This window comes from Heptranchias perlo, chromosome 3, assembly GCF_035084215.1.
Source record: "Heptranchias perlo isolate sHepPer1 chromosome 3, sHepPer1.hap1, whole genome shotgun sequence".
Taxonomy (NCBI): domain Eukaryota; kingdom Metazoa; phylum Chordata; class Chondrichthyes; order Hexanchiformes; family Hexanchidae; genus Heptranchias; species Heptranchias perlo.
Window position 1 is genome coordinate 83860322 of NC_090327.1, and position 15897 is coordinate 83876218.

Sequence of the window (15897 nt, forward strand, 5' to 3'; positions counted from 1 at the left end):
TGATTTATACAGGTCCATCAAACCTGCCCTGCACCATGATGGCCGTACCATCATGGTCAAACACTTATTTCCACACCGTACCTCCCACCCACCCCCCGCAGCCACATAATCTCCTGGGAGAGGCAAAAAACCCAGGACCAATAAGGGAAAAATATACTCTGGAAAATTCCTCTCCGACCCTCTCAGGCAATCAAAACCAGTTCAGAAGATCACATGGACCAAATGTTATCTATAAAGAAACGTATCTTCTATATGATGCGATCTCTGCCCCAGTCAGAAACCGGTCCAGCTTCCTCTTGAAGGCAGAGAGTCAGCACCCACTACACCAGCCGGCAATGCATTCTAGAAAGTTGCTGTTTCATAACTATGTTTCAGTGCTTCTGTTTTTAGCGAAATTCTTTGAGGGTATTTTTGAGAAGTTAAGATCTAGGATATCAAAATAGCACAATGAAGTCTTATGATCTGTTATTTGCTGGAGAAAATGCAGACCGTAAGTGTTGTATGATCCAAATAGGTTTCATTGGGGTTTTTGTTGTAATTCAGGAAATGAAGCAGGTGCAAAATCTTCTTTCTGCCTTTATGAATTACTATCTCTCAACAACAACTTGCATTTATATAGTGCCTTTAATGTAGTTAAATGTTCCAAGGTGCTTCACAGGAGCATTATCAAATAAAATTTGACACCGAGCCATTAAGGAGATATTTGGATAGGTCACCAAACGCATGGTCAAAGAGGTGGGTTTTAAAGAGAATTTTAAAGGAAGAGAGAGAGGTGGAGAGGTTTAGGGAGAGAATTTCAGAGCTTAGGGCCTAGGTAACTGAAGGCACGGCTGCCAATGGTGGAGCGATTAAAATTACATTGTAATGTAATGGTTATGTTACTGGACTACTAATTCAGAGGCCTGTACTAATAATCTAGAGAATGTTGAGTTCAAATCCCACCATGGCAATGTGAGAATTTAAATTCAGTTTAGATAAAATCATGGTAATTTGGTAAGCCTAATTGGAAAGATTATGGACTTTCATGTTTTATTGTACTTTATTATTTCAGTACGAACTCTATCTAATAAACCTTATTTGAAATTATTTTCACTTAGACCTCATTAAAACTTTTATGATGGTCACAAAAATAACCTTTGAGGTGAGTCCTAAAGAAGTACATTTTCTATTTTTTTGAACTACTTTCGGTACAATTATAAATGCAAAAGAAATCCATTTTAAAGCAAAGTTTGTATCTAGACAGAAAACAAGTTTGTAATGGCAATTCTAAAATGATCCTCAGATAAATAAAAATGATGGTTGTATTTTAAAGAAGATTGAGAAATTAGGACATCTTCATTGTGCTATGAAATCTGGACGTGATAAGTGGCATCTGCAACACCCACGTTTGCAAATAATGTGAAAGTAATTTGAAAAGGTCCGATTAGAATATGCATTATTATAGTAAATTGTTGAATTGTGCAATTTATAATTCTGGATATCTTAGATGGCAGAATTTGCAGTATGTAAATGCTGGAAATACTATTGTTTTAAGGAATCATTGTTGCAGCCAACTACAATGCATCTTTGTCAGCACAGTCTCAGGTTTCGGTCTTAATTGATATAAAACCCATGGCTTAGTTTGATTGCAGGAGCCAGCATCTAGGAGTAGTAAAGAGCTATTCCCTGCTCCAGTGGCTGGCAGCTAAACTGAGATAGACCCACTGGATGTACCACTTTCCCTCTTCTCTCGCCATCTCTCCTCCCCTCCAACCCATCTCACCCTTTAAGCTTTTATCATGTTGACTGACAGTTTTGACTGTCTGTTTGGATGTGTAGGAGATTGATGAATAGCAGATTTAATTTTGAAGATTGAACAGCTTGACCTTTATGTGAATTAAAGGTGTTTTTGTGCAGTTACTTTTTGGCATGTGCAGGCACTGCTAGAAGCTCTATTTTAATGCTGCTGTTCTGCTATTTCAGCTTTTGTTTTATTCAGATCTCAAAAATGTGAACATTCAAATACTCATTTTGGAGTTAATCTTGCTGTTTGTTTCTAGCTGGGGGGTTTCAATGATGTACACAGTTAGGACTAAGCCTAAAGTACAGCTGCCTAAATGCTTGTTATATCTTGAAATCTGCATGTGCAGGTTTAATGAAGGGTCCAGCATTTCACATTATATGTGTGCAGTTTTTTCTTTGGGCATTAAGTTTTCATACAGTTTCTTGGACCTTGCAGGATATCGGGTAGGAACTTACTAAAAATGAAGAGGAACGGGAAAAAAAAGTGCTAATTTGGAGAGTTATTTATTCCCAGGGGTCTTAGTTGAAATGATGGTTTGCCAGATGGTTAAAATTCTAAGGGAGAGAGGGAGGGAACCTTAAAAGGTAAAAGAAAAAAAAGTGGAAAAAATAGTAATAAGTGAGACAAAATAGACAATAAGAAGTAACAAACCTATGAATAGGAGTTTGAGAAAAGTGGCCAAGGAGTAAAAGAATAAACGTAATGATTCATTGGGCAGAGAATAATAAGATAGGTAACAGAATTTACAGTAAACAGAAGCAACCGATCAAAAGAAGAAAAATTAAGATAGTGACTTTTGGCTGGGATGCCATGGCAAATGGTATGTTTTCAAATGGGCAACTGATAAACACCTGTGGGTGATAGGGAATGTAATTTGCATTAGAATTTATGCGATTTTTAAAAGTATAAGATCAGGATGCAAGATGTCTCCTAAACCAAATAAGAACAAAAGGAGGTTTAACAGCCAAATTTTCGAGATCAACCTAGGCCACGGAGCCTCTGAAGGGGGATACAGAATTTTGGCATCCTTTCCAGAATGGCTGCAGTGCCGTTACATCAATGGAAATTGACTGAGTTTCCCGAGTAAAAGAACTGAGAGAACTGCAAGAAGACAGAAGATGCAGAAAAAAATTAGACTGTTTTGGATCAATGCAATGAGGCAAATAAATGACATGTAAAGTATTTATATTGATCATAAAATGTGCATTAATATACAATAAATAGGATCCCAATTGCCAGAGGAAGACCGAGAAAGAGACCTGGGATTGATGGTAGCCTCATTAATCTCAATCCGTGAATAATGTGGCAAATCAATTAGAAAGCAAATGCAATGCTGGGATATAAAGCCAGAGCAGTGAAGTTTAATTCTCCAGAGGTATGCTGGTATTATACAATGCACTAGTTAAACCACTCTTGAAGTACTGTTGTTTCTGATCATGTTACATAAGCATATATGCAAACATTTGGAGAGGGTACAGAGAGTAGCAACAAGACTGATTCCAAGTGAAAAGGAGCTGAGGAAAGACTATAGAAGGTCTACAGTCTAGAAAGAAGTCAGTTAAAGAAGAACCTCATTTAAAGTTAAATTTAGTGAAAAGTAAATTTAAAATAGATATGGTAAAGAACTTCTTTACTCAGTGATAATTATTTGGAATAATTTGTCAGGAGAGTACAGGCAAAACAGAACGGATGTTGAAAATGCAGCTGGGCAGTATAATGGGAGATTTAGGGTTATGCAGGGATGTGCTTTGATGGGCCTTTTCTCATCCTTAATTTTTCTTATGACATTATTATTGGCCCAATCGTGTCAATGGTTGAGTAAATAGCAGATTATTAGGTATAGCCTGAGGTTTTGGAGAAGGGAACATAGATGATGGCTGGAGTAGGAGAACAGGAAGAGTACACAGATGCGAAAAGAGGATGTAATCATCTGGAAGAAGCTAAACAAGTGAAATTAGGAGTGAAGAATCAAAGCATGAAAGTACACGCAAACTAACTTTGCTGTTGCAGTTCGGGCTTTCTTTCAGTACTTTTTTTCTTGTATAAACAGCTGAACAGCAATTTCCATAAACAGGCGAAACCTCTTAAAACATCATCAAACCTCATATTTTACCTTCTGCCATATTGGGTTAGCTTAGCTCAGGTCTAAAAACTGACTCTTAGTCATGTCGTATTGCTTGCTGGAGAGCATGTTGGGATGTCCTCTATCAGTTCAAAAGCTGGAAGATATTTGTAACACTAGTCCCCATTGTACAGGCTGAACTATTGTCCAGATTTATTTACAAATAAAATAAAATGATTCACAAAAGCAGAAAATAGGCAAAATTACCAAACTCAATAATTTACAATTCATACAACTGAGATGTGACTGGCTTCTTTTAGACAACTTTTGGGAAAAATGGTGTCGCTGGTGGTAAATGCAAAAGCCTTGTTTATTTAAAACCATTAAAGATGGAGGGAAAGTACCATCAGAGAGCAATGCTTAGAGTTCCTCCATATGATCAGTTTTAATAAAATGCTTTAGTTTCAGAGGAAACTGTGGTTATGGAGCTCTGTGGAGTCCTGTAAACCTTCATCTCAGGCAGGCTGATTAGGAATGATGTCAGCAGGAAGTTCTCCTTCAGCGTATTCGCTCAAGAAAAACCCTTTGTCTCTCCCTGGTAGAGATCTCCCTTCTTGTTTCAACTATCTGATAAGCTGGAGACTGTGTGAGAGCAACAAAGGAAGATCCTTGTTCTGTGAAAGGGATGTGCTGCAGGGATCTCCCTGGCTGACATTACCCCCTGCACATCTCCATCATTCAATCTACATTAAATGGATGTTTCTTACTGACGTCTGTAAGCCTTCTGAATCCAGAACTCTTTTTTTGCTGATATAGGAAAAAATTTCAGCTAAGTAATGATGTGTGGTTCTTTTGCTATTGTCATTATTTAGGTTAGTTAACCCTTCAGTTTCTGTGGGAGGATTATTCCCGTGGCAATCTAAAGCTTTGCTGGCTGTGTGAAAGTCACCACACATTTTGCAGAGAAATCAGTGGTGCAATTGTGAATGACTTAAAAACAATTGTACCATTGTTTTCTCTGTAAAATGTGAGGTGACTTTCCACATAGCCAGCAATCTCTTGGGGAAGGGCATCCTCATCTACACAGTAAGATGGTCAAATAAAGTTAATTCAAATTTACAATAGCAAATATACAATTAAGGCACTTCGGTTTCACAATTGACTTTCAACTAGATTATAATTTTTAAAATAATTTTTTCATCAATTTCCACTGAGTTGTTTACATCGCATTATTTTACATAACTAATGAGAAAATAGTGTTTAAACATCCATGTTCCCGAATAAACTATTAACTATCCTGTTATTTTATAGGGCGAACTTTCAACTATGGCAAAACTTTCAACTTCGGTGACTTCAATGGATAGGGAATTTGGGTGGAGTGTACACTGGGTGACTGATCTGCTACTGCCCGTTTTATGCCCCCGCCAAAGTTGAAAGTTCTGTTCTGTCCAATATGTTATCTAATTCAGGTTCTTTTGTCTTGCCTCCCATAGCTATGGTAAGCAATCTGGCTGAGAAAGCTGGAGGATGTGTTGCCTTTCTATGACGTGTAACCTCTACTCATTATACCTTATTTTTCTCTCTCTTGACATCATTGCAGTTTGTTTAACTGTGCACCTCTAATTTATAATCTTGCATTTAGTAATTCTGTTAGCAAGGCTAAATATCGTGGCCTGCTCAGATGAACAAGTCAAATTGTATGATGAATGATTCAAGTCACTGCAACCGATTTATTGGTAGAATTATGTCCTGCACAAAAAGGGGCCAATGTAGTTTGTGCAACAGCTACAAGCCATGCCTGTGGCAAATCGACAAGTTGAGATTCCAAAAGTTGGCTATCTTCAGGTGTCTGTGTTGTTTGCCAACATTAATGCAATACATATGTTGTTGTTGCTATTTATTATGCTGGTTATTCGGTTAAGAAACATAAAGCTTGGACTGAGAAGAGACCATTTAGCCCATCAAGCCTGTTACAATATTTACAATTTATCCTATCATTGACTCTGCCCCATTTGTTTAATGGCCAAGTATTTCTTAGGCCTGTGATGCCCCTCCCCCTTGATAACACACTGTCTGCCACAATTCACCTGTTTTCCCTGTCACGCTCCCATCCTCTTCTATCACCTGACCACTGAGCCCCATTATCTTATCTGCCTATGCTGCATACTTTGCGCTTGTGGCCTTCAGCCCATGGCTCACATTTCCTGCCACATTCTCCCTAACTTACAAGCCTCATCACATCACAGGCCAAAGAAAAATGTACAAATACTGGGGGCTGAACTGTGGTCTGATAGATGAAGGAAGTTCACGGAAAAAAAATTGATGATTCAGGCTTGGGAATAATTGAGTCAGGGTCGAGGTGGGCATTGAGGTTGCTGAAAACTGCATGGAGGCCAGCAGTAGAAAAATCAAGTTGGGGCTGGAGCAACAACATATAGGGAGAAGGGGAGGCTCGAAATTGCAGAAAGACTTGTACAAGAAACCTGTTGGGAGGAAGCCGGAATAAGCTATGGGCCATATGAACAATGAGCACTTTAAGTAAAGTTGGAAGCCCAAGAGCAGGAAGGTTGGGACATGTAGGGCACTGCGGCAGGGGTGGAGTGCGAGGGAAAGCTGCGCCGGATACAGGTGTGCAGTTGGAGGACAGAACAATTAAATTGTGTAATTTGAAATATAAAAACTCTAGTGAAATTTAAAACATGAAAATAAAAACTTAGTTGGGGTGGGTATCGAGTGGTCGAAATAACAAAATGGCTGGCAAATCTTGCAACTGACACGTGGGTGGCCTGCAACTACATCATGAGAGGCAGATACAGTTTCCCATATGTATGTTATTAAATTCGGTGGTACGTTCTCCCACAATACATTGAAAGATCCTATGTAATCCTTTACCTGGTATGCCTGTAGGTAACACTGGCCTAATTGTACTTTCTAATGTGACCATCTGACGGTCATTGACCTCTGCAGTTGCTCTGGCCACTGGGTGATCTTTGAAGCTATATTTTGATTTCTCAAATTTTTTTCTGTGCCATATTTTGGTTAATGACCAAGTAAATGTTGAGTTAATTTTTAAAAACATTTTTTAAAAATCTATATACTTTTAATTTTTAATGTTTTTTTCTACCCTTCCAGTTCACATTGCACCCAACTACCAGAATTAGCAGGACTCCTGCTCGAGAGCACAGATAGTTTCTTCCCATGCTCCTTAAACTTGCAGGTTCCCACTTGCTGTTGCGAATTTTGGGTTGGCATTGGCGTCCACCCGCCACCTCCATCTGGTTGTCGGCTGTTGCTGTTCCTACCTGTCGGTTGGCTGCTTAGCGGTCTGTTCTCTGCAAGCTCACTGACATCTGTGCCTTGCTGCCTGTTCTGTGCCCCTGCTGCTGCCTGCTTGAATCCATCTCCAGCCACTTATCAGTTGAGTGGCTTGGAAGAGTATGGAGGATTGAAGAGACCCCATTGAACAAATGGTGGGAGGAGAGTGAAATGAAATGTAAATCTGCAGTTACACAGTTTATTCACAATTTAATGGAGGACGAGAAAGAAGCCCATTGAATGAGTGACAAGAGAAGGGGAAAGGGAGGTCGAGTTCCAATGCCGGGACTATTCTCAAATCAATGATTAATCCTTTGCTTTTCCTTTTCCTCCCCCTCCCTCCCCTTCCCTCCCTTTCCTTCAAATAGTTATATAATGTTGAAATGTTAAATAGCTTTTTATATCATAAATGTTTACATAGGGAGCTTCCATTATATAGGTTGACATGAAAAGTTTTACTCAAAAATCATGACAACAGGAAATAAGGGTTGTGGACAAGATGTATGTGCCATTGCAAGATTTTTAATAATACTCACAGTAAGTCAGAGAACATACTGTTTTATAGTATGACAAATGTTTATGCTGTAAGAACACTGTGTTCGGTATCCCGACAAATATGTCAAGGAACCAGGTGAATCCTTAACTCTGTTCACTCTAACTCCTTACTAAGGAACTGTCTGGGGTTTACTAACCAGCTTAGATCTAGGAGTGAACGATGCCTAAGTTTGGCCGCCAAACTGTCTTGCAGTTCGGATTGAATCTGAATTTATGTTACCAATCGTCAATTTGGATACCCACAAGCTACTGAGTGAATTGTCAAAGAAGGTCAGACAACAAGTCATACACTAAATTATTTATTGGCTATGAAGCACAATTATCACTACTTAAAATTAAGCGTTGTGTACAAACAAAAGATATAAATAGTTATAGACAGGGTTACCTAGCAATTTGAATAACATAATTAATAGTTACTTAACAAAATTAATAACAGGTTGTAAAAGCATTTCAATGTATCACTGTAATTCAGCCTGAACTGGATTGCTGATTATCAAATTATAGTGTGCACGACTGATATAAATTGATGAGATTAATCTAGGAGTAAATTCCTTGGATAGCTGACAAATAACAGCATTAGATAGCCAACCTAATGAATAGATTAGAGTTTATGTTCTTTTGGTTAGAAATGTTTCCAGAGCTTATACTACCTCATCCTTATGAGCGGCATGGTTGAGTCGATCTTCTTCCTCCCCAGGGATGGCAGCATTAGCGTCTGAAACGTCGAGTTGATGAGCCCCTACGGTGGTGGGGGGCGGGTGGGGGGTCATCTGTTCCACTTGGATTCTCTATTCTGGCTGAATCCACCTTATGCATGAATGACTGTATCTGAGCTGACTAGCTTAACTCTCATTTTCCTTGTTCTCAGACAATTTGTACAGTTAAGTGACACACTACCTATAACTGGCTGGTGAAGCTGTACAATTTGACTTGTGTAACCTCTTACTCTCTGTCCTGTATATACTTTGTACTTGGAAAGTACCTGTTTACATCTGCTAGTTAAAGGTTACTACAGAAGATGACTGAAGAAGACAAAGAAAATCTTCTTCCAACAAACACAAAGGGAGACTGCTGAGAAGTGTGCCAAGCACCCTCTTATATACCTTAAATTCAAAGAGAAACCACTTTCCATTTAATTGACCTTTTTGGGTGACGTGTCCAAAGGGTTCATCTCTTTTGCTGTCAATCACTTCTAACAGTCACGTAAAGGTTCTGGAAGATGTCAAAGTTAATGAAGCACAGATACCTACTCGTACTTTTACTCCCCTAATTTTACAATCTTTCTTTAATGAAGAACCGGATATGGTATGGCATATTTATTTGCTACTAATGAGCTATTACTGAGCTCAGTCCTCAATGTTAGCTGTCTTATCACAAGTAAGAAATATTTCTTTCAATAAACATCTATATGATTTTAATTAATTTTGAATTCCGAACCATTTCCCAGCATTCAATTTAACTACTAACTCCATATTATGTGGTCACTTTACTGAATTTCCACTTTGAGAACGCAATTTACAGAGCATTTTCCCTACAATGTCGTGTAGAGGATATCATCAGGGCCTTTGATTCTAAGTCAAATTCCATTTTTAGTAAATAGACAGAGCTAAGCGAGTCCACAACCAACGGATCAGATCAAAGCTCTGCAGTCCTGCCACATCCAGTCGTGAATGGTGGTGGACAATTAAACAACTAACGGGAGGAGGAGGCTCTGCAAACATCCCCATCCTCACTGATGGTGGAGTCCAGCACGTGAGTGCAAAAGACAAGGCTCAAGCATTTGCAACCATCTTCAGCCAGAAGTGCCGAGTAGATGATCCATCTCGGCCTCCTCCCGATATCCCCATCATCACAGAAGCCAATCTTCAGCCAATTCAATTCACTCCACGTGATATCAAGAAACGGCTGAGTGCACTGGATACAGCAAAGGCTATGGGCCCCGACAGCATCCCGGCTGTAGTACTGAAGACTTGTGCTCCAGAACTAGCCGCGCCTTTAGCCAAACTGTTCCAGTACAGCTACAACACTGGCATCTACCCGACAATGTGGAAAATTGCCCAGGTATGTCCTGTCCACAAAAAGCAGGACAAATCCAATCCGGCCAATTACCATCCCATCAGTCTACTCTCAATCATCAGCAAAGTGATGGTATCGTCGACAGTGCTATCAAGCGGCACTTACTCACCAATAACCTGCTCACCGATGCTCAGTTTGGGTTCCGCCAGGACCACTCGGCTCCAGACCTCATTACAGCATTGGTCCAAACATGGACAAAAGAGCTGAATTTCAGAGGTGAGGTGAGAGTGACTGCCCTTGACATCAAGGCAGCATTTGACCGAGTGTGGCACCAAGGAGCCCTGGTAAAATTGAAGTCAATGGGAATCAGGAGGAAAACTCTCCAGTGGCTGGAGCCATACCTAGCACAAAGGAAGATGGTAGTGGTTGTTGGAGGCCAATCATCTCAGCCCCAGGACGTTGCTGCAGGAGTTCCTCAGGGCAGTGTCCTAGGCCCAACCATCTTCAGCTGCTTCATCAATGACCTTCCCTCCATCATAAGGTCAGAAATGGGAATGTTCGCTGATGATTGCACAGTGTTCAGTTCCATTCGCAACCCCTCAAATAATGAAGGAGTCCGAGCCCGCATGCAGCAAGACCTGGACAACATCCAGGCTTGGGCTGATAAGTGGCAAGTAACATTCGCAACAGACAAGTGCCAGGCAATGACCATCTCCAACAAGAGAGAGTCTAACCACCTCCCCTTGACATTCAACGGCATTACCATCGCCAAATCCCCCACCATCAACATCCTGGGGGTCACCATTGACCAGAAACTTAACTGGACCAGCCATATAAATACTATGGCTACAAGAGCAGGTCAGAGGCTGGGTATTCTGGAGCAAGTGACTCACCTCCTGACTCCTCAAAGCCTTTCCACCATCTACAAGGCACAAGTCAGGAGTGTGATGGAATACTCTCCACTTGCCTGGATGAGTGCAGCTCCAACAACATTCAAGAAGCTCGACACCATCCAGGACAAAGCAGCCCGCTTGATTGGCACCCCATCCACCACCCTAAACATTCACTCCCTTCACCACCGGCGCACAGTGGCTGCAGTGTGTACCATCCACAGGATGCACTGCAGCAACTTGCCAAGGCTTCTTCGACAGACCCTCCCAAACCCGTGACCTCTACCACCTAGAAGGACAAGAGCAGCAGGTACATGGGAACAACACCACCTGCACGTTGCCCTCCAATCACACACCATCCCGACTTGGAAATATATCGCCGTTCCTTCATCGTCGCTGGGTCGAAATCCTGGAACTCCCTTCCTAACAGCACTGTGGGAGAACTTTCACCAGACAGACTGCAGCGGCTCAAGAAGGCGGCTCACCACCACCTTCTCGAGGGCAATTAGGGATGGGCAATAAATGCCGGCCTCACCAGCGACGCCCACATCCCATGAATGAATAAAAAAAATGGTATTCTGAGATTTTTTACTGTTAATTTGGGATCAAATTCCATGATTCTGTGAAAACTGTAAATGAGTAGATATCTATGTCAATATAATAATCTTGTATCTGCATGTACTTCCTGTGTGCAGCAGTTAACTTCCTGTTGACATGTTTATGTCATGTTTTTGTGTCAACATTTTTCCCGCTATAATATCTTGTAACCAAATTTAATGTGGCATTCTCCTGTGTAAACTTGCCTCCCTGTGCAATCGTGACTGCCTGAGATGTCTGCTAGCTTGGCCGCTTTCATTTTAAAGAGTTACATTTTTAAAATCTTTATATAATAGGCATAAATTATACTCATGTATTTCCATTTTTTCATGTAAGGTTTGTCTGTCAAGCACTGAAATTGTCCTTGTCCACCTTGGGCCTGTTGTTGGCCACTCATGCCAGCTCCATTTCTGCTCCTGTTGCTCTCCGCGGCACCTCTGCGTTCTTTTGCAGCAACAGTCTTTGCTGCGTTACTGCCAAAACTCACAGAGCAACTGCACTGCTGGGTTAACCTTTGTTCAAATAATTTTTTAAAATAAATAGATTTTGTTAGAGACTGAGCAAAAAGCATTCTTAAATGCTACTGATACATCCTGGAAATTTTGTACAATGCTCAGTCTGCAGGATCTACCGTCAGTTAAAAGTCACCGTTCTGGGCAAAAGTATCAAGTCCAACCCTAGGCTTTTGGGAGAAGCTGAGGTCTTCAAGTAAAACTTTAATGAAGGTATTGAAATACATAGGAAAAGTAGAGTGGATAAATTTAATCGTGATTGTAGGATCTGGAATTTTTTTTCTTTAATATTTGATGTTGAACATTAGAAATGCCAGTTACTGAGGAAAAATGGCAGACAAGAGAAAACCTTTTTCAGTTTGATTGATTCATCAACAAACCATGGCAGTTGACATGGTTACCCATTATGAAATGTTAACACAGGAGTTTTTCCATTGTGACTTGCTGACATAGCGATTTTCTATTTCAGAGTGTGACATAGGAAGTAAGGTTGATGTATACAGGATGTGTGTGGCATATGTATAATATGTACATTACTTTCTATGTTATTTCAATTTGATGATCTTTAGCTTGAGCCTCCCAAGAAAACCTCAAACTGGAGAAGGAAACATGAAAATTTTATTGCTACCATCAGAGCAGCCAAAAGAGTCACTCATACAATGAAGGAAGGGGGTACTCTCCCACCACCACCTCCACCTTTGTACGATCCAGGTAGGATTTTCACTTCTATAGTTTGAAGAAGACTTAATGGTAATTTATATTTTTAAAAATCCATAATCTTTAAGTATTTGGTCAGCAGTGCCAACATATTGTTGCCTGTTCTAATTTTTAACAAGTGGATAAATCCAAACGGTGGAATTTTAGTACTTTTCAAATGTTTTTCTCTCCACAGATGCTGCCTGACCTGTAGCGTGTTTCCAGCATTTTCTGTTTCTATTTCAGATTTCCAGTATCTGCAATATTTTGCTTTTGTTCCACCATTTAAATGACCTTGGCAGTGTTCAATACCTGGTAAAACATTTGAAAAGTCCTACAATTCCATGTTTGGATTTACCCACTTATTAAATGTTCTTTGTTGAGATTTATTTTTTACCAAAATAGCAGACTTAATGCTGGAGAAACCACATCCTAAATCTTGCAGTGCAATTTTATATTATGTCTTATTAAATTCACACTTTCATTGCTGTATACTGTAACCTGTTTTTTTAATGTATGATGATTTGCCTTCCAAATACACTGATATTTTAAGTTAACTTATATTTCTATAATACTAACTACGTGCAAAGACGTCAGCGTTTCACAGGGCAGTGGATAATGAGTGGATGTTGTGAACGAAGCGGTAGAGGGTCAAGGGGACACAAAAGCATGGTTAATGAGGGTGTTATGGGGCTTTTGAACGCAGGAAGGGTGATGGCAAGGCAGAGGTACTGTGGGAAGGAGTTCTAGATGGCAGGGATAACGTGGCTGAAAAAATATCACCAGTGGTGGAGAAGGGAGCAAGAAATAAGTCAGTCTTGGAGGAGTGAGTTTCTGCGGCGATTTGAAGGTCCGAATAAAAATCTTAATCAATTCACAGGAAGCCAGTGGTGCTTGGTAAGGATGGGAGTGATGGGTATGTCTATGAGGACATTGGATTCTGGCTGTGGTCTTCTGGATGACTTACAGTTTATAAATGTTAGAAGCAAGGAGAAGGGGACAGAGGTTAGTGATCTTTCAGAAGTGAAAGAAAGTGATGTATCGGACATAGGGGAGGAAACTGAACTTGGGGTTGAGCAATGTACTTAGATTCCATATCTCTAGGCTAGCTGGGGAGGAAGATGGCCAAGGCTGAAGGCGGTTAGGTGTTTGCAAGAGCCGCAGAGGGTGGCTTCAGTTTTGAGGATATTAAGCTGGAGGAAGGTTTAGCTCATCCAAGTTTAATGTCAGATTGGTAGTTGAAGATGCTGGTTATTGGAGAAGATGATGAGGTAAATTTAAGTGTCATCAGCAAAAGTGTGAAAGCTGACTCAATTCTTCCAGATAACATTGTTAAAGCTTTTCATGTATCCCCTTTTTCATTTAACCCATAGTAGTGTTGTTTCCAGAGTGCACATTGCCTTGGATGCTTTTGGAATTGCTTCTCTTTTTCATCTCATTGCACCATCAATAGGTTGGCCACCCTGATGATTTGCTAGATGTACTGCAGCTATATCCTCTTGTGTCTTGCATTGTTTTCTTCCCACTGTTTAGAGAAAGCTAAAAACTTTTTCAAAGCATATTTGCTGTCATTCAGTTTGTACTGGTACAATGTTTTGTCAAGATGGCATTTTATTAGACGATTAATTATGCTTCAGTCTTGTAATTATTCTTGGTTCATCATGTAAGTGCAGCACCTATTACTGAAAATTATGGTACATCTATACAAGCTGTCTATGCTATATATTTTACTGTAATGTTCAGTCATTTTTATCTGGGGAAAACATCATATGTAAACAATGTGGTATGTAGCTAAGCAAGTTTATTTTTTAACAATGAAGAAACATCATTAGCTTTGATTTCACATCTGAAAGGTGTACAGGAATATAATTATCTGTATTGACAAATAGGAATTTCAATTCTCTTAATGCATTTATCAAATTTCATTTTTAAGATTATGTCCAGTGCCCATATTGCCAGAGAAGATTTAATGAGAATGCTGCAGATAGACACATTTCTTTCTGCAAAGAACAGGCTGCTCGTATTGCTAAGACCAAACCTGTTGGTGTAAAAGCGAAACAAAGCACTCCAACACAGGTAAAGCACACAAATTATATATTTACTGATGATACAATTCCTCTTGGGTAGATTTTGGGAATATGGAAAATGCTTATTTGGACAGCACAACAACAGTTGCTAATGTATAATGTAAAGTTGGACTAAATTTATTTCTTTTTAATTTTATTCCTGACCTGAGTTTCAGTTAGTAGGGATTGTGAATAATAGTGTGTATATTGTGCCTCAACCCTCATGTTCTTTGTGCTTGATCAGAGTTTTTTTGGAAAGAACTGAATTATACTAACTACCCTCCCTGAATTCTGCTAACACTAGCTGGTCATGAATTGCAGGTCTATTTAAAGTTATGTAGTGTTACAATGGTGACAATTTTGTTCAACGTGGATGCTTTTCCATTGGAAATCATTTCCATGCTTTTAAGCTTTTTGAAGGATTAGGTAGCTGTAGGGTGAGGAAATATCAGTGTTAAATATTTGCCCCCTACATGCTTCACATCCTTATTTTCAAGTACATGTTTTTAATTTGCTGATATTCTTAAAGGGCTTCCTTTGTAGCATTCAGGAGAGTGTTATTTCAAAAAGGAAAAGTGAAATGGTGTGGTCCTGTGGAGTTTGGTCCACTAGCTGACAATCATTTCAATATAGCTAGTTTAAAAGATTGAATAAGAGCTTCTATTTTAGTTTTGGGAGCTTCCAGATTCTGTGTGACCTAAAACAAACTGAGACTCCTATTCAGACTTAAACAGGCTACGTTGCAATTGATGACTGCTTTTGGATCGCACTCTGCACGGCTTGGCAGGAGTTAGTTTAGCCTCGTGACTAGGTGAATGGCTTTCTAATCCTGCTACGCATTGTGTCAAAGATTCAGCTCTTCTTAGCGAATTTAATTTTTTTTAGTTATTTTGAACATATACTGAGTTTACCCTGTGTAATTCCAGTCGCTAGTGAGGTAAATAGATGCTGTGTTTGTACAGTACACTTTGAATCTAAAGTATATAAAACAGACTGCAGTATTGTATTGCTATTCCATATTTTTGCCTTATGTTAAAGATAAGCTGTACATAATTTAGATAAACTTCTGAGTGTGCTAAGATAAGCTGTTCTACTGTTCTAACTCATTTACAGCCCCCTCCCCCTCATTGTGTTGGAGGGCTTTCTATTAAAGTCTAAAAGGATTCATGGGGCCTTTTACGCTCCAAGCCTTCACCTGGAAGTCTTCTTTCCTTTACGGCTTTATATACAATCACCCGACTAAAAGGCTCAGATGGTATGCAATTACTTGCTTCATGCATCAGTTGGATGCCTTCTCATTCTTCTTGCATTCTGGAAGGAGAGAAAATGGCCACAAGTGGTGGACCCACCCCCAGTCTCCAGCTCCTCATCCCCTATAAAGAGGAAGCCTTAGAGCTCCTGGGGA

The 15897-nt window shown here is 39.8% G+C and overlaps 1 protein-coding gene across 4 annotated transcripts in view; it reads left to right on the plus strand.

The window, feature by feature from the left end:
- The window catches only part of zc2hc1a (zinc finger, C2HC-type containing 1A), an 88281-nt gene that overhangs the window by 16561 nt on the left and 55823 nt on the right, over positions 1–15897 (plus strand). For all 4 annotated transcript variants that reach the window (XM_067980653.1, XM_067980664.1, XM_067980665.1 and 1 more), the window contains exons 4-5: positions 12300–12441; positions 14360–14502. In XM_067980653.1, coding sequence (XP_067836754.1) covers positions 12300–12441; positions 14360–14502 — 285 coding nt within the window. The remainder of the gene's footprint in view (positions 1–12299; positions 12442–14359; positions 14503–15897) is intronic.